The 24485-nt window shown below is 35.4% G+C and overlaps 2 protein-coding genes across 4 annotated transcripts in view; both read left to right on the forward strand.

Moving 5' to 3' along the window:
• Positions 1 to 9457, forward strand: part of rps6ka2 (ribosomal protein S6 kinase, polypeptide 2) — a 62041-nt gene extending 52584 nt beyond the window's left edge. For all 3 annotated transcript variants that reach the window (XM_067386692.1, XM_067386695.1, XM_067386693.1), the window contains 3 exons: positions 1385 to 1502; positions 2944 to 3081; positions 9040 to 9457. In XM_067386692.1, the coding sequence (XP_067242793.1) occupies positions 1385 to 1502; positions 2944 to 3081; positions 9040 to 9165 (382 nt within the window). In that variant the 3' untranslated portion in view covers positions 9166 to 9457. The remainder of the gene's footprint in view (positions 1 to 1384; positions 1503 to 2943; positions 3082 to 9039) is intronic.
• A 3316-nt stretch (positions 9458 to 12773) lies between these two features.
• sft2d1 (SFT2 domain containing 1) overlaps positions 12774 to 24485 on the forward strand; it is a 29283-nt gene continuing 17571 nt past the window's right edge. Inside the window, exons 1-6 of the mRNA XM_067386697.1 lie at positions 12774 to 12949; positions 14670 to 14756; positions 15861 to 15946; positions 22901 to 22982; positions 23634 to 23669; positions 23772 to 23830. Coding sequence (XP_067242798.1) covers positions 12884 to 12949; positions 14670 to 14756; positions 15861 to 15946; positions 22901 to 22982; positions 23634 to 23669; positions 23772 to 23830 — 416 coding nt within the window. The 5' untranslated portion in view covers positions 12774 to 12883. The remainder of the gene's footprint in view (positions 12950 to 14669; positions 14757 to 15860; positions 15947 to 22900; positions 22983 to 23633; positions 23670 to 23771; positions 23831 to 24485) is intronic.

Genomic DNA, 24485 nt, shown 5'->3' on the forward strand with positions numbered 1-24485 from the left:
GTATGAAGTATTTAAATATATAATCACAGTTTATATTACAAGGCAAATGTTTGTACATATTTGACTTTTATTTATTGTTTCTCATGATATAAAAAAAACCTTCACGTCTCATTAGTTAAAATTAGTTTTGTAGACAAATATAAAAAATATCTACATATTTTTCAAAAATAAACTATACAGTAATTTTAATAAAGACAAATAGCTGAGATAATGAAGGAAAATTATTCATTACATGTTAAGCATACATGTGAATCTTTAGTAGTGTTTAAAAAAAAAGAAAAGCTGAGCTGGAAAGATTGTAGAAGCTCGATTATGAAATATTTGATTTTAATTTGTGATCATTACATAATTTTCATATAACTATTTTATGACCTCAATGTTATTCTAATTTGTGGAAAATAATAATAATAAAGAATAAGTAGTGGTGCCCAAACCTGAGAGTTAACAATTTTACCAACGCTATCTCACGGCCAATTCGTATGTATTTTACGAGATGGCTAATTCATACGAATTGGTACGACCACACTCGTACGAATTCATACAATTTGTCTAAACCCCAGTGACGGGCAGGTTTAGAGGTGGGGTTAGGGGTAGGTCATTTGTAAAAATTCATATGAATTTGGCAACTTGTAAAATACGTATGATTTAGATATTCGAACAAATGAGGTTCTCAGTAATAGTTAAAAGCTCACTTTCAAAAACATTAGAAAGAAAACCAGTCCAATACTCCACATTACCATATTATTACCATATATATAAGTCCATATTACCATATTACTTGTGCTGCAGTTTTTTTCATGTTTAACTAATCTCAATTTGAACAGAGTCTGTTGTTCTTAATGAACTGACAGTCTTCATAGGCATGATATAAGCTAACATCTTCCTACAATCTGAATCAGTTCAATAAAAAACAATCTACCCATGTGACCTAAGAGCAAAGCCTTAATTTTCATAATTTTCTATAAAATTATGAGTGACTTGTCAACACGAACGAATGAAAACCCTATGTAGAACATCCTTTTTCCCATTGCCCGGATGAAGGGACTAATTTCTAGAGCAGGGTGGAGGGGATTACTAGGTAAGCCGGGGCAAGTCACAGAGTAATTGTGCTAAACACAATGCCAGAGCTATCAGAAGCCAAGCAGAACTCTCAATTTAATGTTCCTGACTATGGATAGAGCTTTAAACCTCTGTGTAATCAGAACATTTGAAAAAAATTCATCTCGCTCTTCTGACCTAGCCATATGTGTATGCTAAATATATCTCAGTGGAAATGGGAGTATTACAAAAAAAAAGCCACTCTTTTCTTTCTCTTCTCACCCTTTCTCTGAAAGGGCACATTCACAAGTTCTTTCACACACTCAGCATTCAATCTCTCCCACAGTTTCACACCCTTCGCTAACGGCCCTGACGACACTCCAGAGGAGATCTTGGCTCGCATTGGCAGTGGGAAATTTGCCCTCGCAGGAGGCAACTGGGACACAGTGTCTGACGCAGCCAAGGTCAGGTTTCTTATTTTTGCATGTTGCGATTAGGCCTGGGCAATATAGCCCGTAAACCAAAATTAGTATCTTTTTTTTTTTTTTTTTTGCTTTTTGAAAATATTTAATATTTAAAGAAATTATTTTTGTTGTTTAATACAATAAGTGAAATCTAGTTAAAAATAATCAAGGCATGTATTCCACACTTCCTTTCACTAAATGAATAAAACAAACATATTATCAAAAAATAACTGTTTTCTATTTGAATACATTTAAAAATGTAGTTTTTTTCTTGTTTTCAGCATCATTAATCCAGTCTTGGAGTCACATGACCCTTCAGAAATCCTTTTAATATGTTGATTTGGTGCTCAAGAAAGATTTCTTATTGTTGCTGCTTGATATTTCTGTATAAACCATGATACACTACCATTCAAAAGTTAAGGGTAAAAAATGAATAAATAAATAAATAAATAAATAAATAATACTCTTATTCAACAAAGACCAATTAAACTGATCAAAAGTGTCCATAAAAACATGTATAATCTTACAAAAGGTTTCAGAAGATTTGAATTTTCATATTCATCAAAGAATCCTGAAAAAAGTATCACAGTTTCCACAAAAATATTTAGCAGCAAAATGTTTTCAACATTGATAATAACAATGATATTAACTGAGTACCAAAAATAACTTACTATTATTATTATTACTATTATTACTATAAGTTATTATTAGTAATTATATTATTATAATTACTATTATAAAAAACTGGAGTAATGATGCTGAAAATTCAACTTTGATCACAGGAATACATTACATTGTAAGATATTTTAAAACAGAAAACAGTTATTTTAAACTGTAATAATATTTCACAATATAGCTATTTTTACTATATTGCAATATTATTCACAATATTAATGCTTTTTACTGCATTTTTGATCAAATAATTATTCCAAACTTTTTATATATATAGCAGTGTATATCAATATCACTGTTCAGTAATAGACAGCAATGTAGATAGATTATTTATTTAGGCAATAAAAATGCAATGAAACCCATGCAGGGATGTCTGTGATCTTTTTTGAGTGATGACACAAACAAATAATTTTGGATTATTTTATTGAATTTGATTTGAATTGATTTACAGAGCTGAACCTATCTTATCAACTCTAATACTAAATTGAGACGGATTGGTAAACCAGTCTTTAGGGAACTTGCTAGCAATATAATAATAAATACATTGTATGTATTTGTATTTATATATCGCCCAGCCCTAGTAATAATGTGCATATTCAGTGTTTACTCTCAGCTGTGAAGGCGCTTCTTCCTTTAATTTTTCTTCATTAGGATCTAAATGATTTCAGCCTCAGAAAGCAAAACAAACAAAAAATACTTTATATATATATATATTTTTTTTTTTATTTTATATATATTTTTTTTAATTTATTATTTTTTTTTTTTACAGGACATTGTCACTAAAATGCTACATGTGGATCCTCATCAACGGCTGACGGCACCTCTTGTTCTCAGACATCAGTGGATAGTGAACCGCGATGAGTTATCTCAGAGCCAGCTGATCAGACAGGACGTGCAACTGGTGAAGGTAATGCTCCTGTCATCCCATCTGCCGCTGCCAGATCCAGTCTCCACTATCAAAGTGCAATATCGCCACCTCATGTTCACCTGTAAAACTGCATCTGTTCCACTTCAAATGTTTTACACCTAAACAAATGAATAGTTTTTTTGACTTGAAATGGGAATTAAAATGAAGTCATAACTGTACACTAAAGAAAAATAATATAGTGAAAACAAATCAAACAAATGTTGCCATAGTGAATTAACAGGGTCAGTTTTTGATATATAGAGGAGAAATATAGAGGATAGATTTCACAAAAAAGCCATTTTTCTGTACTGACAGTACATACACTACTGTTCAAAAAGTTGGGGTCGGTAAGATTTTTGAAAGTTTTTTTGAAATTTTCTTATGATAACCAAGGCTGCATTTATTTAATCAGTTATTTAAAATACAATAAAACAGTAATATTGTGAAATAGCATTAGAATTTAAAATAAGTGTTTTCTATGTTCATATATTTTCAAATGTAATTTATTTCTGTGATGACGAAGCAGAATTTTCAACAGCCATTACTCCAGTCTTCAGTGTCACATGATCCTAATATGCTAAAGTGAGCATCCCTGTGCCTTACTCTGAAGGGCAGAGCCCTTGAAGTGGGGACTTTGGAGGGAGCAGGGCACTTGTGTGTCATAATGTAGCTGTTTGAAATGTTCTTGCTGAATGTTCTTCCTCATTATCTTCACCTGAATGTTACCCTGACAACACAGCTCAGAGTCCATCACTCCATTAGCTGTTCTTACAACAGGAATTTCTTATTATTTCTGTTAATATACAGTACTGTGCAAAAGTCTTAGGCATGTCAGTATTTTCACCCCCCAAAAAAGGTTTTAAACCAGTTATTTATATCTTTTGCTGTAGTGTATCAATAGGAAATATCCGTTCACATTTCCAAACATTCATTTTGCCATTAATTGTAATAATCCAGTGAGATTTTTGAATACACAATAAGACTGATAACAGCCGGTGCTCCACATGGAGATCAGAGCTCACCATTATCGAATCCGTCTGTGATTACATGAAGAAACATATGAAACTGAGACAAACCAAATCCAGAAGAACTGTGGCCGTGTCTCCAAGAGATTTTAAGAAACCTGCCTCCAAAGCTACCTGAAAAATGGTGCCCAAGTGTACCTGGACAAGAGCTGTTTTAAATGCAAAGGGTGGTCACACAAAATATTGTTTTGATTTAGTTAACATAAGTTAATTGATAAATAATATCTATTTATAACTTTAATCTTTAAAAACATCTTTCACTTTTTACACAAGTGTCTAAAACTCTTCACAGTACTGTATCTTTGCAGGCAGGTTTCTTCAAGCATCTTAGAGACACGGCCACAGTTCTCCTGGATTTAGTTTGTCTCAGTTTCATCTGTTTCTTCATGTAATCACAGACGGATTCGATGATGGTGAGATTAGATCACTGTGTGGAGCACCGGCTGTTGTCAGACTCCTTGTGTATTCAAAAAATCTCACTGGATTATTACAATTAATGGCAAAATGAATGTTTGGAAATGTGAACGGATATTTCCTATTGACACACTACAGCAAAAGATATAAATAACTGGCTTAAAACCTTTTTTGGGGGGTGAAAATACTGACGTGCCTAAGACTTTTGCACAGTACTGACTAAATATACATTTTATAATGATGATGTTATGTATGAGTGTATTCCCTCTCTGCTCTTCTTTGAACCCTGCATGTAGTCACATTTACATAACATATCTACTGTTAAACACATCTTACCTATGAAAGTTATTTCATATGCAATGTATGACAAAAATGTGTGTAATATATCACAAACATAACAACAAAACAACTTGAATTATTCTGTTATACGTTCACAAATCTCTAGCCATCTATTTTTATTTATTAATTATTTTATTTTATGAGGATTTTTTTAGGATTGTCAGGATTCGCCACCCTGTCTCACATGACCATAAACACTAAAATTACATCCTTGAAGAAGTGACCATCGCATGTGCCCTTCACTAACAAAAGGGCCCTTTGTGAAGGGATTCGGTTGTTCACTTTCATTTGGAACGCCCCCTTGCTAAATAAAAGTATTAATTTAAAAAAAAACAAAAAAACAAATCTTACTAAAGGCCTGTTAACACCAAGATATGATAACTATAAAGATAACTGTATTAGTGTCCAGACCAGCGGACGAGAATGTTCTGCTTATTCTAAATGCACTGCAGTTTTGTTGTCTGCTGCTTTAATTGCTTGAGCTCTCTAAAGCAGGATTGATTCTGATTGGCTGTCAATGTTTTTATCATTCATCAGCTGGAAAAAATTATTCTGAAAGTGATTCCAATATTGTGTCTCTGTGTGCGATTATCGTAATAGTGGTGATGTGGTTATTTTTTTATATTTAGAACAGTTTTTAGAACTATATCTTTTAACTATATAGTAATCGTTATAGTTATTGTCCTTGGTGTGAATGGGCCTTAACCCCAAACTTTTGAACAATAGTGTACATACTATCAACATCAGGTAACTAACATGAAGTATTGTTGCAAACAGTTTTAACTGTCACTTTGAATTGTCACAGGCCCTCTTTCCACTAAGATGTGTTTTGGTCGATAGGATCACAAGTGGACGATGCTAAATACAGGTGTAAACGGGGTCTAAAACGTTTTGAGCTTGTCTACTTTTGACCACTTCCAGAGGTAGTCAAAAATGCATTTGACCGGATTGTTTTCATAGTGGAAACATTCATGTGGTCGAATGTGTTCGAACAGCCACAAAAGACCACCTACTCTCCACCGACTGTTTTAACGTGTAAACACTAAAATACTAAAAGCATTGTAATCCTTTTATTTTTAATATTTGGCATGTTTTGTGTGCTGCTGCTTGTCTCTCTGTGTGTAATAAGCAGGGTTAGGGAGTAACTGAATACATGTAACGGCATCACGTAATGAGGATACACAAATCCAGTAACGAATTTGTTAGTTACGTCAAAAAACGTTGTAATCAGATTACAGTTACATTTTGAAAAAATATACTATCAGGATTACAATCGTTTCATTTAAAACGAAATAAATAATTATTTTTCCATAATAACGCGTATTAAGCGCTGCTTGATTATACAGTATTTCCTGGTTCTGTTGCCAGTGATGACTCAAGTGAGCCACCCGCTGACGCAGATTGAATCACTGTTGCTAGTTGAAACGATGCTGCCTGCGGGGAAAAACGCTTTCAATTCATGGAAATTTCTGAATATATATTCAGGGCTGTGTATTCCCAAGTTGTGGAAATGAGACATGGTTGCTTAGTTTTAATAGGTTTTAAAAGTAACCAAAATGCTAAACATTAAAATCAAAGCAGAACAAACATAAACAGAAATGTTTGATCCGAGCTTGTTCAGTTTGGTTATGATCTGATGTCACTTTTCTATTTTTAAGCTCTAAACAACAACAACAATAATAATAATGCAATAGATAATTTATAAGAATGGTCAAATATGTTTATTGCGGAGACCCATTCAAAAGTATGGAACATGTAACATTTAAAAAAAAAACTTAAAGAAATTGAGAAGAAATAATTAAAATCAAATTTAAAAATGCAATTTATTTATAGTAAAGTTGTTCACCCCAAAATCTTTCTCTTTCTTTCTTTCTTTCTTTCTTTCTCTTTCTTTCTTTCTTTCTTTCTTTCTTTCTTTCTTTCTTTCTTTCTTTCTTTCTTTCTATATACAAACCTGATTCCAAAAAAGTTGGGACACTGTACAAATTGTGAATAAAAACAGAATGCAATGATGTGGAAGTTTCAAATTTCAATATTTTATTCAGAATACAACATAGATGTATCATTTTAAGGGAGAAATAAGTTGATTTTAAATTTTATGGCATTAACACATCTCAAAAAAGTTGGGTCAAGGCCATGTTTACCACTGTGTGGCTCTTCTTTTTATAACAGTCTGCAAACGTCTGTGGACTGAGGAGACAAGTTACTCAAGTTTAGGAATAGGAATGTTGTCCCATTCTTGTCTAATACAGGCTTCTAGTTGCTCAACTGTCTTAGGTCTTCTTTGTTGCATCTTCCTCTTTATGATGCACCAAATGTTTTCTATGGGTGAAAGATCTGGACTGCAGGCTGGCCATTTCAGTACCCGGATCCTTCTTCTACGCAGCCATGATGGTCTGGCATTGTCATGTAGGAAAATGCAAGGTCTTCCCTGAAAGATACAACGTCCGGATGGGAGCATATGTTGTTCTAGAACCTGGATATACCTTTCAGCATTGTTGGTGCCTTTCCAGATGTGTAAGCTGCCCATGCCACACGCACTCATACAACCCCATACCATCAGAGATGCAGGCTTCTGAACTGAGCGCTGATAACAACTTGGGTTGTCCTTGTCCTCTTTTGTCCGGATGACGTGGCATCCCAGTTTTCCAAAAAGAACTTCAAATTTTGATTCGTCTGACCACAGAACAGTTTTCCACTTTGCCACAGTCCATTTTAAATGAGCCTTGGCCCAGAGAAAACGCCTGCGCTTCTGGATCATGTTTAGATATGGCTTCTTTTTTGACCTATAGAGTTTTAGCCGGCAACGGCGAATGGCACTGTGGATTGTGTTCACCGACAATGTTTTCTGGAAGTATTCCTGAGCCCATGTTGTGATTTCCATTACAGTAGCATTCCTGTATGTGATGCAGTGCCGTCTAAGGGCCCGAAGATCACGGGCATCCAGTATGGTTTTCCGGCCTTGACCCTTACGCACAGAGATTGTTCCAGATTCTCTGAATCTTTGGATGATATTATGCACTGTAGATGATGATAACTTCAAACTCTTTGCAATTTTTCTCTGAGAAACTCCTTTCTGATATTGCTCCACTATTTTTGCCACAGCATTGGGGGAATTGGTGATCCTTTGATCATCTTGACTTCTGAGAGACACTGCCACTCTGAGAGGCTCTTTTTATACCCAATCATGTTGCCAATTGACCTAATAAGTTGCAAATTGGTCCTCCAGCTGTTCCTAATATGTACATTTAGCTTTTCCGGCCTGTTATTGCTACCTCTATTGCTTTTTTGGATTGTGTAGCTCTCATGAAATCCAAAATGAGCCAATATTTGGCATGACATTTCAAAATGTCTCACTTTCAACATATGATATGTTATCTATATTCTGTAAGTTTAAGAGATTTGTAAATTATTGCATTCCTTTTTTATTCACAATTTGTACAGTGTCCCAACTTTTTTGGAAGCGGGTTTGTATATAAAGAATATATATGTGACCTTTTTAAAGTAACCCTCCCAAGCCTGGTAATAAGCAGAGTGTATGCGCATTGTGCACCTGCCTATTAGGCGCATATTACTAACGCACTCTTTAAATAACAAATCAAATATTGCGCCATTGACCATGTTTCAGTTGGTCAATGGCACAGTCTATTTCAGTTGCCTCAAAATAGCAACTCAACAACAATGCGCCTGAACACACCTTGTTTTCAGACCAGCACGCCCATTGGCACACAGATGGGCACAAATGCATCTCCTATTTAAACAATGTGGCGCAGGACATGAAAATGATAACTGCTTCGGGTTGAAACTAGCAAAAAACACTTGCGTCATGCCAGATATGATAGGGCCCTGTGTGTTTTCAGTCATCTCCAGCCATTCATATGTAAATTGTGCAAGCTTATTTTGTCCATTAGATCGAAAGATCTGAAAAAAACTAACACATTTATCCACCCATAAACCCTCCCCTTGAAGAAATCAGGACAGAAGTGGTTGAACGTGGACAAAAGAGACGGATTAAAATACCAGGTGTAACGGGAATGTGTCTCCCTCATCTACTTGTGATCCTATCGATCTTAATATCAGGTGGAAACAGGGCCATAGATACTACTTTTGGGTCCAAACTAATGCTTTGACATTGCGTAATTCATGATATATTAATTCAATCTATGACATCTTTTCCTAGGGAGCGATGGCTGCCACATACTCCGCTTTGAATCGATCACCTCAGGCCCCAAAACTGGAGCCAGTGCTCTCTTCCAGTTTGGCTCAGAGAAGAGGCATGAAAAGACTAACATCGACTCGTCTATAGTACTCCGGCCAGACACGTGAGCGTCTACAGCTTTAAGAAATGTCAGCGCCCAGGCTTCGGACAAGGTACCAGACAACCGCCAAAGCTTCCGGAGCAGAGTGGAAAAATTGGATTGACCAGAAAGTGTCAGAGCTATCTCCAAAGAGAGACAAATGATCGGCCAAGTGACTCTGCTGATGTGGAGATTGATGTGGGTCAGATGCAAACATCACAGCTGTCAGTGCTCAAAAACAGATCTTGCGGAGCGCGGTGCATTTTTTTTTTTTTTTTGGGTGTGTTCCAGCCTTGTGAACCTCTGGAGTGTAGCATCATGGAGTGTTTCCTTTTAATGGTGCAGCAAAGATCACAGTTATCTTTCCCAAACTGTGTGCAGTCGGTCGGAAACCCAGTCATTCATAAAAGTTGCTACTACTTGCTGCAGACACTTCAATTAGAGCCATGTAGAAGTTAGCAGAAGATGTTTTTGTCTTTCATGGGGAGAGTGCTGCGCCTTTAATATGCCAGCATTATTAACATCTTTTGAACATGCATGCCAGGTACAGTATGTATTTTTATGACAAACAAATGGTTCTAACATGCTAATGAAAGCACAAAGAACATCTTTCATGTCATTTTGGTTTTTTTTTTATTACGTAATTACTTTCTTTATGTCCCAGTTTTACTTTCTTTTATCTTTTTCTTTTTTTTTTGGTTTATTGGTCTTATGTAGGCTAATGCTGAGATTTTTTTCGAACACAGCTGTGTTTAATTTGAATGTTTTTTTTGTTTTTTTTTTCATCTTGTGTATTTGGACCAAATTGGTTGGTTGGTTTATTTATTTAATTATTTATTTAATTATTTATAAATGTGTTTGTTGATATGCACGTTTATCTATATAATTATTTAAGTGTTTATGTGTTTATTGAAGATATCTCGTACATTTTTATCTAATTATTTTTAAGTGACCTTTATGCATAAGCACGAAACCTAAACAAGTGCCACACATTTGCACTAGATTGATTGAACAATGATAAAGAAATAAAATTTAGAATATAATCATGTGCATGTATTTTCACTTCCATAGAAATGTAAAAAGAAAAAAGGTAAAAATACAGTTCGAACTAGACTACCGAAATAATCGAACATATATTGGAAAGTATTTGGATCAGTGATCTTGAAAACACATGACATGCTTTATGTACTGAGGTCATCATCTATTACACCTACAGTTATCCATTATAATCTTCTGTTACATGATGTTAAAGGCAACCTTAAAGGATTAGTTCACTTTCAAATACAATTTTCCTGATAATTTTCTCACCCCCATATCATCCAAGATGTCCATGTCCTTCTTTCTTAAGTCAAAAATAAATTAAGGTTTTTCATGAAAACATTCCAGGATTATTCTCCTTACAGTGGACTTCAATGGCCTCCAAACGGTTGAAGGTCAAAATTGCAGTTTCAGTGCAGCTTCAAAGGGCTTTAAACAAAACCAGACAAGGAATAAGGGTCTTATCTAGCAAAACGATTGGTCATTTTCGAAAAAATATTTAAATGTATATGCTTTATATAAACAAATGATCACCTTCCAAGTGGTTCTGCCAAAACCGCACTTTCATATTCTTCAAAAAGCTTACACTGTACGTCCTACACCTTCCCTATTCTACTTATGGAAAAAATGGAACTGGCGCTGCGTTCGTTCCGTAAGTTGAATAGGGAAGGCGTATTCCTTGTCTGATATCGTTTAAAGCCCTTTGAAGCTGTAATGAAACTGTAATTTTGACCTTCAACCGTTTGGAGGCCATTGAAGTCCACTATAAGAGAATAATCCTGGAATGTTTTCATCAAAAACCTTATATCTTTTTGACTGAAGAAAGAAAAACATGAACATCTTGGATGACATGGTGGTGAGTAAATTATCTGTTAACTAATCCTTTAACCAGTATTACATAATTCTTCCATCAGAAGTCATAACTTGCAGTAACACTTTAATTCAATGGTCCACTTTAGACATTTTACTAACTATAATTAACTTTGCATCTGCATGTCAACGAGCATTCATTAGAGTATTAGTAGACTGTCTGCTTAATATCTGCTTAAAGGTGCTCTAAGCAATGTCATGCGTTTTTAGGCCAAAACATTTTTTGTCACATACAGCAAACATCACCTCACTATACGCTAGCTGCCTGTCCCCTGAACACACTGTAAAAAAAATGCGGTCTCTGTAGTCGCCACAAGCTCCGAAAATGGCAATAAAAATAAACTGGTGCAGCCTGGACCACGAAACATAATAAACATGCTCCAGCCAATAACCGACAAGAATGATTTTAAATGCGCGTTCATGACTGTTTCAGGAAGCACGGAGGGGAGGGGGAGGGGGAGGAGGGAGGGTCTAGCTAGCCTCTGTTTTGTTTGTCAACACTTCGAACGTCAACAGAAAGTTACTCCACCCAAGATCACTTACAGCACCTTTAACACTTTATTTTGATGGTCCCAACAAACATTCTACAAACTATTTGCAACTACATGTCAACTTATTCTAGAAACCCTAACCTAACAGTATACTATAGTCTGCTTCTCTAATGAAAGTTAGTTGACAGACTTACTAATAGTTAGTAGATCTGATTTAGACCATCAAAATAAAGTGTAATACAACTTGCCTATATGCATTAGTTCATAACCGTGCATTAGAAAATCTGCTCTCCACACATAGCATTCTGCTTAATCAAGAATAATCAGACATTCTATTCGCATGCCATACACAATTTGTAGCAGCCTCTGAAAGTTTAATGATAGCAGTACAGATGAAAATAACCTTAATTTTGTATGATAAAAATACTCTCTAGAAGACAGTCCACTATTTTTGTATCAATATGATCAACACCTTTTCCAAAATGAAGCTCTGTTAAGCAGAGAAACACATTCTGGGCTGTGTCAGGTCCTTCAGCCAAACACTTTATCTTTTGCTGATGTGGCTTATTTTTTACATGTGAAATGTGAAGTTTTAGATTTTTGTTTTATAACAATACTCAGAAACAGGTTTATGTCAGCGCATCAGTGCTTCACAGTTTATGCTGTGCATCAGGTGTGGAGACATACAGTGATACCTACCAAACAGCAAAAGTATTAGGATCTGTCCTTGCTAAAGAAATAATTATACTTGTATGGCTTGCATACCAAAAATTATAAATAAAATACATAAAAATGTGATCAAACTGGTGTCAATATTATGATGTGTGATTGACAGCCTACTTAAATGTTAACCATGTAAGTTCTTGAAATTAATATATGGTAGACTGTGTGCATCTGACTAGTCGTTCAAATAAATAAACAAGTACATTAATATATTCATGAGAAGGTCCTGGAGCTGTGGCCCTCCAGGAGCTGAGTTTGAGCCCACAGCGAGCATGCCAAACTGGCTGGCGTACGCGTCAAAAAAAAAAAAAAAAAAAAAAACCGACAGAGATCAAATCTGCGCATGCACGTTCCACCATCATTTTGGCAATGCCCGCCTCCTGTGTGAGGATTGGCTATTGATATTCTAACTCTGTCTACGATTGGGTAATTTAGAAGTCACTCATCAAAGTACGCCCAACCATATCAATCAGCAGTGACATGAAGGGCGGAGTTCACGGAATACGGGTGGAGAAAAGTAACGTCTGGTTTGTGTGTCAATGGTGAACTTCGAGGAAGTTGTTGGATAATTTCAGCTGAGCAATATTTCACCTGACGAGCAACGATGGACAAGTTGCGTCGTGTATTAAGTGGTCGAGACGAGAATGAAGAAGTGGGACTTACAGCTCAGGTATAAGGAGAGTAAACGTGTGTTTGTTGGTAGTTTTTCTGCTTCTGAGAGGCCCCAATGCCCGCAGAGTTTGACAGTGTTGGTATTTTTAACTTCCTTCGAGTTCTTACAAAAGTACTGTGATACCAATTGGTAATACCTTGGAGGTGAATGATTACCATACCATACCTCTTATAGCATAATACTCTAGTGTCCTGCAAAGTGTACTATGGTAGTATGATATTACCGTCATTACAGAGTTAAACAACAACAACAACATGGTTGTTATCACAAATCATAGTGTTTGTAAGGAGAATGAGTCTACATAAAGTGATCACATAGTAATGTTGCTCTATTTTGGACTGTACTGCAATGACAACTGCTCTGTCTTTTATTTGTTTGCAAAAGTTTGTTATCTGATAATAATATTTGTTAATACTGCTGGTTTTACATGCTTCCTGAGGGAAAGGATCATGTGAGGTAAGGTCATGACATCCGGATGTTGTTTTAATTCCTACAAGCCAAACTAAAATATCTGACGCTGGGTTTTAAACCGTTTCAGACCCTCTCTAGTTGTTTTGTCCTTTTAAATGCCACTAGATATGTTTTACGGTAACACTTTATTTTAGGGTCTTTTAACTAGTTGCTTATTAGCATGCATATTACTAGAATATTGTCTGTTTATTAGTACTTATTAATGCCTTATTCTGCATGACCTTATTCTATATTCTTAATCCTACCCAGTACCTAAACCTAACTATTAAAGGTGCTAAAGAGGATGTTTTGTTTTTATACATTTTTGCAATATTACTTGAAACTGTCTTTACTAACTGATAAAAAGACTATTTATTAGGTGCACTGAAAGGAATAACATCAGCCAATCGTTTACGCGATCATCGCGTGAACGATTGGCCCTCTGGCTTGTCAATCACTGACATGACGTTCCTTGTGAGAGACGAGTGCGGCTGCGCGCTCCAGTAACTTTCCACACTCCACAGGCACCGCATGCAATGTTTTTGTCAGGAGACAGGAGTAACAACTGCAGATTATGAGTTACCTGCGGTGAGTCCGACATAATGAATCCACTAAAACGACAGAGCGAATGCCGGTGGTAAACACTCGTGTTCCAATACTCGTGCACGACTTTTGGGAGGCGTTCCCTCTAAATGAGCTGTGAAGGAGGGGGCTGTTCTTATGCATGCACTCATTTCAAAAACTCAGTAACAGTCTTTGGTTTCTCAGTCGACGAAAAGATCCTCTTTATCACCTTTAATAAGAACTAAATTAGGAGTTTATTGAGGGAAAAGTCATAGTTAATAGTGAATATGTGTTCCCTATACTAAAGTGTTACCTGTTTTACATACCATAGTGTCTGACAGAGGGTCATATCATGAGTAACCTCATTTTCCTTTATCTTTTTTAGATTTAAATCATTCTGTAACTTATGAATTTTGTAACTGTAAAAATGCAGTGATGTGTTCTTTTTAGTTTTTCAGTTTGTATGCCACACATTTATTCTTATGTGAAGTACCAACCATCCTGTTAATCAGTTTGATAATGCATGCGTCCATTTATATGGAAAAGAAAGAACAATAGCACATTTTATTCCTGTCTTGTTCTTCCTGTGGGTCAGTGGCATTTTAATGAATCAGATGCAGTCAGCATGCTAAAAGCATGAACTTTTGGTCTTTGTTCGTGGGGCATTATGAATCATGTGACTTCCTTTGATTCTTCTCTGTAGGTTTTGGACGGCACCACACTCAGTTTCAGCACACGGGTGAAATGGTTCGTCATTTGTTTCGCAGCAGGGATCTTGTGCTCAATACTTGTGAGTTAACTTGTCTTATTATTTTTCCATTAAGGTCTTTATCTGTCCAGTAATTTGTTCTTTCAGCAGCCATGCCCACATATTGGCCTAGGTGATTTCCAACACCCACAGTCATTTGTTGTTACCTTAGTCTTTAAAGAATAGCTTCCCCAGAAATGAAATTAATTTTCTCACCCTCATGACGTTCTAATTCCATCTCCTTTTTTCTTCTTTTCCAAACTTGGATAATTTTTTTGTACTGCCAAGCTCCAAAAATAACAAAAAACAGCATAAACATGGTCTTTAATGATATGTCTGCTATATTTCTATTATATGGTTTCCTGAAGCCATACAGTAATTTTGTGTGATTTAATAGGCTAATCTTCCCAACAAATCTCATTCATGCTTGAGTTTATTTTAAAAAGGCACATTGATACCAAATGCCATAGATTATTGTATGTCACATAAGCAATTTCAATGTGGCAAGTTTGAATATACCCAATATCCCCAATCATAAATGATATTTGAGAAGTTTGAATAATTTTAATAACAGCTAAAATTTTGGTTTCTCACACACAAAAAAAGGTAATTGACAGCAAAACACCATTGGTTCTTGAATTTTATGCAATGCAACACATGTAAAACCATTATCACAAATGGGTAAACTTGGCGCCCTAATGACGCCGCCCTGTTCCTGCTTTCAGTTGCTATGTTGTCTGGCCACAGTTGTGTGATAATACTTTTACTGATAACATAGACGGCAACCATAAACTATATATGTAGGCTGTTACTTGATGGTTACTTGATGTTACTTCTAATAAAAGCTCTAGCATCATTTAGCATGCCACTTTGTGTGATATTTTGTTATCTGATGCAACAACATTCATACAGTTTTAAGTGTAATTAAGTGTCCTAAAAAATGTTTGGGGCCACTGTCTTTTTATGTAGCGCTCTACTACGCAAAAGCTTTGTAACACCACTAGGTGGCAGAATTGTTTAATGTGTTCATGAAACTCTGAAATTGAGAGTTTGTACATCAGAATGATTTTATTTTATAACAGACATGCTATTTCATAGAAATGTTTGAAAATTGACTGACAAGCCACATTATATCTTCTGAAACAGGGAACTGCACTCCTTTTCTTGCCTAAAGCTGGTATTAAACTGTTTGCTGTATTCTACACCCTTGGAAACATTGCAGCAATTTCAAGGTAAGTGTAATTATGGCTGGGTATAGGACATGCATACGATGGCACAGTCTCTTGGATGCTGATTCTGTGTCATTATTTTGTGGGTGGGATTTACTAGATATATTAGGTAGGCTACTTAATTTTGTCTAGTTTTGACACTTCCGTGGATATGGAGCAGGTAATAGACAAATATCCTGCATTTTTGTTGGAACTTGGGGAAATGATTAGGTATATTACATACAGTATTATCTAGCATAAAATTAATAAATGGTGACATAGTTTTCCAGACATTAAATTTTAAATCCAAGATTATTGCAGCAATCACATCTTTAATTTGTGAAATGTATGTTTATCAATAACTACAACATTTGGTCCCAAACTGGTCATCCGCTATTAGTGACAGCTTAATTATTGGTTAAATCTGTAGACCTGTTGCCCTTTTTTCTCCTCATGCATGGAGTATACTCAAGGAAAGCGATATGTACTGTATAGCAAGTCTTAACAGCCTGATTTTTTTTTTTTTATTTTGCTGCAAAATGTAACTATATTATTGCCCAGCTCTTTATATAAAGTTGTGTATATATAAGTATTGCATACATGCAGTAAACTTGTGTAGGACAATACATACTATATAGCAGTGGTTCTCAAACTTTTTAGAGTGGAGCACCCCCTGAAGGGATTACCATCCTTCTGCGTACCCCTTCTTTTCCACTTAGACTGCAGTCACACCTTTTCCATTAAGGGACAATATTTGCCCCCTAAATTGATTTTCTAGTGTGTATTTTTACCTTTATGAATAAGTTTATAAAACAAATAATGTTTTAAATTGAAAAATGTTCAATAGAGAAATTTGCAATGATGGTAAAACAAAGTGATAAATATTTAAATATTAAACTAAAACCGCCAGTAGGTGGCAGCAAGTCACTGTTTTTATGAGTGAGTCATTGAGTCATTCATTCAGTAACGAAGCAAGTGGCTGTGAATGAATCATTGAGTCTCACGATTCGCTCAAAGCCGCAGCCGCATTCATGTGTAGTAGTTCTGCTGTGGTTTTCGTTACAAATATCTGTGAGACTATATCTGTGTTTAAAATGTACGTTTTGTTTTATGACCTGTTGTATAATGTCACATTTGCAGTCATTTGGGTATGATATTTGGGAGCAATTGCATTCTTGCTCATTATCAACATTAAATACAAGAACTCACACAAGGTATGTTTTTGTATCGAAGAAAGTTTGACTCTTAAATCGATATCAATCCACTATCTATGTCTATATGTTCTTCATGCGAGTGCTAAATCCCCACTTTTACAAAGGTGCATTGTTGAGAACATCAGTAATTTAGCGTGATTTATAGCAGCAGACTGCACACAATCATATGCACGCTGCTTCTGTGGATGCAGTCATTTTTGACTGCAAAAGATGAGGTAATTTGATTAAATGTAATGGATTTATGACATTTTGCCAGTTAGAAATACATGCTTGATTTAAAATTATTTTAAGTTATGGTAGAGTTAAATGAACTACTTAGCATTTTGTTTGTGTACACCCTTTTGTCACCTCACGTACCACGTACCACGAACCACTGCTATATAGCATATCTATAACTGTTTGATTGCTTATGATGTCACAAAATCTAAACTGTATTATTGCCCAGCTCTAATCTTCTAAATGCGACTAAGGCATGAAAAAATTAAAGTTGGGATGAAACGGAAGTTGCAATACGTCATCAGAGAAGAGATGTCACTGCAAGAGGGAGGAGTTAATTATGAGAGCACATTAATTAAAAAAATTATAATAATAATAATTATGTGCATGGATAACTCATAATAAATACTGCAATATTCTGTAAAAAAAAAAAATAGGAATTTTCAATTTTTGTCCATCTCCCATTTCATGGTGACTTTAACCCTTTAGTTGGCAAGACCATAAAGAGACATCAGAAAATTAATTTATTGCTATTTTCCATCTTATTAGGACACAAATAATACAACTTTATTTACAAAGTTAATTAATGGAACCATATTGTAAAGTGTTACCAAAATTATTTTTAAAGTAACCACTCATGTTATATTTGAGGTTTCAGCACAGGTTTGAGTTTTTCTTTTTTTTTCTTTTTTTTTTTTTTCTTCAAGCCTTCTGTTCTGTCCTATTTGTGGAAAGCAACTTATGCATCATCTGTTAGCTACTGCTTGCATAGCCCAGAAGCTGCCCTGCTTTGTCATTTTTGTTCAACTGCCACTGTCCCAAAGTGGCCACAGTTGTCCTAAAATGAACCTGGACTTCAGGAATTTGTTCATATCTCTGTTACATATCTGTTGGAGGCATGATTGCATAAAGAGCCTGACAGGATTAGTCCTCTAAAACCATGCATTTGGTATGGTTTCATAACTTTGAATTTTGTCAGTGCATCAGCTCAAAGGATGACAAGTTAACACTTTTTTTTTTTTTTTTTCCAAGCTGTCAGACACTTGTAACTACCCTTCAAAAATGTTCTTTGGCTCCCATTGACATGCATTGTCTTTTCAGTTCAGCTTAGAAGTTTGTTCTCCTCCTCTTACAATGTTGTTGGGTTGCCATGTGGCAAGATGTTCTGTTTCCAAAGACTGAAACAGGTCTGTCTGGTTCTCTGAAATCACCAGGCTGAACAGTCTCTGTAATGAGTACAATATTTTAGTAACACCTTACAATAAGGTTTCTTTTGTTAACATTAGTTAACTACATTAGTTATCATGAACTAAAAAAACAACAATACTTCTACAGCATTTATTAATCTTAGTTAATGGTAATCTCAACATTTACTAATACATTATTAAGATCAAATAATGTCTGTTAACATTAGTTAATGCACTTTATGAACTAACATGAACAAGAACATTTTTATTAACTAACATTAACAAAAGTTAATTAATGCTGTAAAAATACACTGTTCATTGTTAGTTGATGATAGTTAATGCATTCATGTAAACAAATGAGACTTTGATGCAAAGTGTTACCAGTATTTTTAATGGAAAGTTTGAATTTTCTCTGCATGGTCTAGTTTTTTTTTTTTTTTTATCAGCTGATGTTTAATTTCTCAGTGTTTAGTTCAGGTCTCATCAACTTTATTACTTACAGAAAAGATATAAAGAATGTCATCTTGCATGAAGACATCAACTGCTTATGGTAGTTCATACCATTAAAAATTTAAAAATCGCAAAATATAATGTTATTTTGGGTCGCTTCAACCCACAGACATGAACAACAACCCGTGGCAACAGTTTTAAAGTAGCCCAATTCTGCCATGGCCATCATGAATAATAATAATAAAAAATCTCATATATAGTAATATATAGGGATGCACCAAAATGAAAATTGAGCTGAAACCAAAACCGAAAATTCTGGATGCTCTTTGCAAAAACCAAAACTGAAAATGACTTATATTGAAAAAAAACTTTTATGACGCGGACGAGCGGTTTGTAAAATGGATGGATGGATGGATGGATGGATGGATGGATGGATGGATGGATGTTTCAGCCACGGGGACCATCTTCTGGTGAGATGTGGGAATTCATTCAGCACACGAGTGGACTGTCACAGTGCATTATGGGTATTCTAGCCATTCAGCATACATCAGTTGTACGCTCGTTATTGCGGTGCATTGTGGGATTGAATGAGTGGACTCGATAATGTCCACTAAGGTTTCAGACACCACTAAAAATGGCTGTTCCCTGAAGTAATGCTCTATTTAAGGGTTTAGGGGGTGATTTCGGACACAGGGATTTTGAGCCTAGAACTTAGCGCAAACACAGCGTAAATTGTGCATCTTCAGAAGCGGAGCCGCTCGCAAAACATTCTGAGCGAGACTGAAACCTTATCACTGAACATGGAGGGGTAGGGTGGCATATTTTCAGCTTATATTATCAGCCTTTTTCCTCTTTCGGCCAAAAACCGAAAATGCCATTTTTGGCGGCCAAGATTTCGGTGCATTCCTGCTAATATAACTGAAGGTACACTATGTAACTTTTGGCCCTCTAGAGGTTAAAAAAGCAAAACTGCATGCATTTTGGGGAAGAACTTTTTTCCTTCATTTTTTTTTTCTTCATCTTCATTCTTTATAAATCTCTCCGACAGTGTAGCATTAGCCCTGTTAGCCACAGAGCATTATCAAAATCATTCAGAATCAAATGTAAAGATCCATAAATATAATTACCATACTTACTTGATCTGATATGCTGCATCACAAACACTTTGTAAAGAGCCATTTTGAGAGTTATATTAGCTGTGTGAACTTATTTTATTGTTTATGCAATGTATTATAGAGTTGCGACTCTTGTGAGCTTGAGGGCGGGGAGCATGAGCATTTAAAGGTGTACACACACTGAATCTGCGCATTTTTAATTACTCCCCAAAATAGGCAGATAAAATATGGTATAATAAAAAATCTATGGGGTATTTTGAACTGAAACTTCACAGATACATTCTGGGGACATCTTAGACTTATATTACATCTTGTGAAATAGTGTTCTTGGACACCTTTTAAAATATATTCATTATTCATTATATATGTATTATATTACGCTGTACACCATGGACGAGCGGTTTGTAAAATGAATGGATGGATTGATTCAGCCGCAGGGACCATTTTCTGGTGAGACGTAGGAATTCATTCAGCACACAACTGTCACAGTGCATTAAGGGTATTCTCTAGCCATTCAGCATACATCAGTTGTACACTTGACTTGTTATTGCGGTGCATTGTGGCACTAAATGAGTGCACTCGATAATGTCCACTAAGGTTTCAGACACCACTAAAAAATTACAAGTTTAAAAGTTTTTGCTGTACTTTGGATCAAATAAATGAAGCCATGGTGAGCTGAAGAGATTTCCTTTAAAAACGTTAAAAAATCTCACCGTTCAAAAACTTTTGACCGGAAGTGTATAATGTAGCTAAAATTCCAGAAAAGCATGACATTGGTGTATCACAGAATGCTTGCGGTCAGCTATTTCCAATCATGATGTAGGAAGAAGGAAGAGACCCAGTTAGTAACCAGGGCAGTGAGATGTAAAAATGACCTAGAGGAATTCCCCTGGCATTATCCCATACTGCATCTCTGCATATCCGAAGATCACTTTTTACTTTGAAGGTCTTAACTCTGTAAGAAATCATTAAACTGAGCCATTGGGCCACTTAAATAAAAATTCAGTCTGGTTTGATTAGTAACCAGACTCTGTCTTTATTCAGAGACTTGTCCTGACAGAGCTACAGAGGTTAATTCTTTACAGTTACGGGTCATGCTGTCTGGGTTACCTGCTTTAAATACACACAACATTGGTTCTGGTCATGGTAGTGGTTTGGAAACCTACTGGCATGACATATTATCAGGTAGCATCAGGAAACTTAATTTAAAGGTCGTGACCCAGACCGAAAAGATGGTTCAGATCATGATATTTATTTCAGCTCATTTACATTCAAAAAGTTTATTTGCTTACTTTTGAAATATTACCTGGGCGTGTTTTTGACAGGTTTTGAGTTCAGATCATTTGTATATTGGTCTTTCCATTTTTGGCCTTTAGCTAGAAGTAACTCGTCCTGTAGATTAGAGGTAGATTAGAGAAGCAAGTGAGCCAGCCCTATTTCTTAACTTAGGATGATAGACCGCTTTTGAAAATGTCAGATTATGGCTGTCCTGGATGCCTGTTGTCATAGAAGAGAGGATGACATCATGGCTGGCTCATGCATTAGTGTTTCTGTGATCTAATGAATGTCCTGGTTAAGGTTGCTTGAGTAATGCAGAGGAGATGGGTTCAGCCCCCTGAGACCTGAGCAGAGTCCATCTACTCTGTGATTCTGAACCCCCTTCTGCGTTATTGTGATGCTAACTGATTTTGCTGATGTCTCACAGCATAAATTAATAAAAGGGCTTTATGGATTTAGGAATTATGCTAATTGGTGCCGTTGGTGTCTTCCTGTCACTCAAATGAAAATCAATAAGATTTTGCTTTTGTAAAGTCAGGAGATTAAATATTTGTAACGGCTACAAACCAAGGGCTCGGTAATATTTGAATATATTTGTGATGATTTTACTTGTGATTATAAGTAAGCAATAAGGTACGAGAGACTGTGCTGTATCATGAATAAGTCACGGCTGAAGGGCGTTGTTAGGCATGACGCGAATCAAGGACAGGAACTAACCGTTTTTAAGCAACATGAATATCACACTGATTTGAATGTCTTTTAGTTTGCCTGTTAAATGTTCTAGACATTAGATGATGCATCCTTGACATCCTTGTTTTAATAGCATCTAAAATGTCTTTAGTTTAATTTTTTTGTCAATGTGTTTATGTTATATTTGCTTTTGTTAATACTATTAGGTATGTTTAGGGTTTAGTGTAAGTGGTACTTTATCGTTAACCTTTTTAGCGCCACTAACCGGACATTTCAATTCAGAACTGCTGTGATACATACAACAACCAACGTAATAAAACATTGCCAGATTCACGTCTGATTTTTCATCTGTTTCGGATAAAACTGAACATGCTTTTAGCACCACTCACTGGACACTTTACTTTGCAAGTTTGCAACATTATCATTTTGCAGAAAGGGCACATTTTTCCAGTGATCTTGGTTTGAACTTTTCCCAGTAAACTTTTACTTACTGTTGTTGAAATCTGTATCTAAAAAGCTCAGTGTGATACACAATAGCATCCAACTAGACAGGACAGTCATTATTATATAGGAAGCAGTATCAACAAGAGCAGAACAAAAAATAAATTAAACATTGTCAATCTTTTTGGCTAGAGTAGTTGTTTGGTCAAAGTGATGCTTTTAAAATGATAAATTTATATAATTTAGGTGGAAATGTATAAATATCAAGAAAATGTCAACAAATTAATTTGCTTTTGTTAGTTATTAATGCACCTTTGGTGTTACTGTGAGTGATGGATACATGTGTATTGTGACTTGAGCTCATTCTGTGTCACTGTTTTTCCACAGCACCTGTTTCCTGATGGGTCCATTTAAACAGCTGAAGCGTATGTTTGAGCCCACCAGGCTTTTAGCCACTATTATGATGCTGGTAAGAAAGAGCCTCTGGCACACCACACTGAGTCAGCACTGGAGAGCTAATGAGAAAAGACATTTTGGAAAGGCGAATTTAACCTCATAGCAGAACAGTTGACTCATCCTTATTAGTTTTTTTTTTTTTTTTTTTTTTTTTTTTTTTTTTTTAACCTTGTCATGGTGTTAGATAACAAAATGTCAAACCAAGTGAAATGTGTTTAAGAAAAAAACTGCACAAGCACACTTTTCAAATTAAACATTTAAGAAAAATTATTATTATATTATATTATAACTTTTTTGAGTTGAGCATACGCACACACGAAAAAAATGCTTCAGCCTTTTACAGTCACAAATCTGGATGGTCTTAAGATGACTACAAGGCATTAAGAGATTCAAATAACTGCTGTAGTAATCCAGAAAAATCACAGTGGAAAATCACTTTCCGTTATAATCTGTTTTGGTCTGAATCTGTTCACACTTGCTCAAGCACAGCACTCTCATTTTGTCATATTATCTGGATTAATCCCATATTGCTTACCTCATCAGCTGTTAATATAGTCATTGTTTCCACATGTAATGCAAGCATGTATATCTATTAAAATTCTTTTTGCTATGTCTCATGGGTGTTTGATGACAATCTCTTATCCTGTGTGTGCTCTTCCCCCAGCTATTCCTTGTGTTGACATTATGCGCAGTGTTTTGGGTACGCTTCCTACACAACATCTTTATTGTTTATAATTAGTTTACGATTCACTTGAGAAAATGTACATTACTCATTTTTCTTTTTCTCCTTGTTGCCCTGCAGTGGAACAAAAAGGGTCTGGCAATCATTTTCTGCATTTTGCAATTCTTGGCCATGACATGGTAGGTGATTAAACATCTGTCAACCATCCTTTAAAAACTGTTTACAACAAGGTTTATGTCAAATAATTATAAAATGATTATTGTTTGAAACTAATATAAACTTTTTTTTTTTTTTTTTTAAAGATTTTTTTTATTCAGAGATTTCAGATTTGTAGTTACGTTCAGCAAAATACATGTTTGACACTTTCTAAATTGATTTATTTTTTTTATTTTTTTAATTTTTTGTGCTATCAGTGGAACTGAAATTATCTAGAAAAAGAAAGTTTGTTTAATCAAACTTTGAATGTTGGCTTGACAAAGCTTTAAAGGGTTAGTTCACCCAAAAATGAAATTAATAATTTTGTGTAATTAATTACTCACCCTCATGTCGTTCCAAACCCGTAACACATTTGTTTATCTTCAGACCACAAATTAAGATATTTTGGAAATCTGAGTGAAGGGGAATGGCACAGAAGAGAAGAAATTGTTGAATAAAGTAATTATTTTTGTTTCGTTTTTGCGCACAAAAAGTATTCTCATTGCTTCATAAAATTAAGGTTGAACCACTGTAGTCACATGGACTATTTTAACGATGTCTTTACTACCTTTCATGAGGAGGAATGTTGTTTCAAACGTGGAAAGACATCAGTACAGACCATTTTTCAAGTACAAGTCC

Source organism: Chanodichthys erythropterus, chromosome 5 (genome assembly GCF_024489055.1).
Source record: "Chanodichthys erythropterus isolate Z2021 chromosome 5, ASM2448905v1, whole genome shotgun sequence".
Taxonomy (NCBI): Eukaryota; Metazoa; Chordata; class Actinopteri; order Cypriniformes; family Xenocyprididae; genus Chanodichthys; species Chanodichthys erythropterus.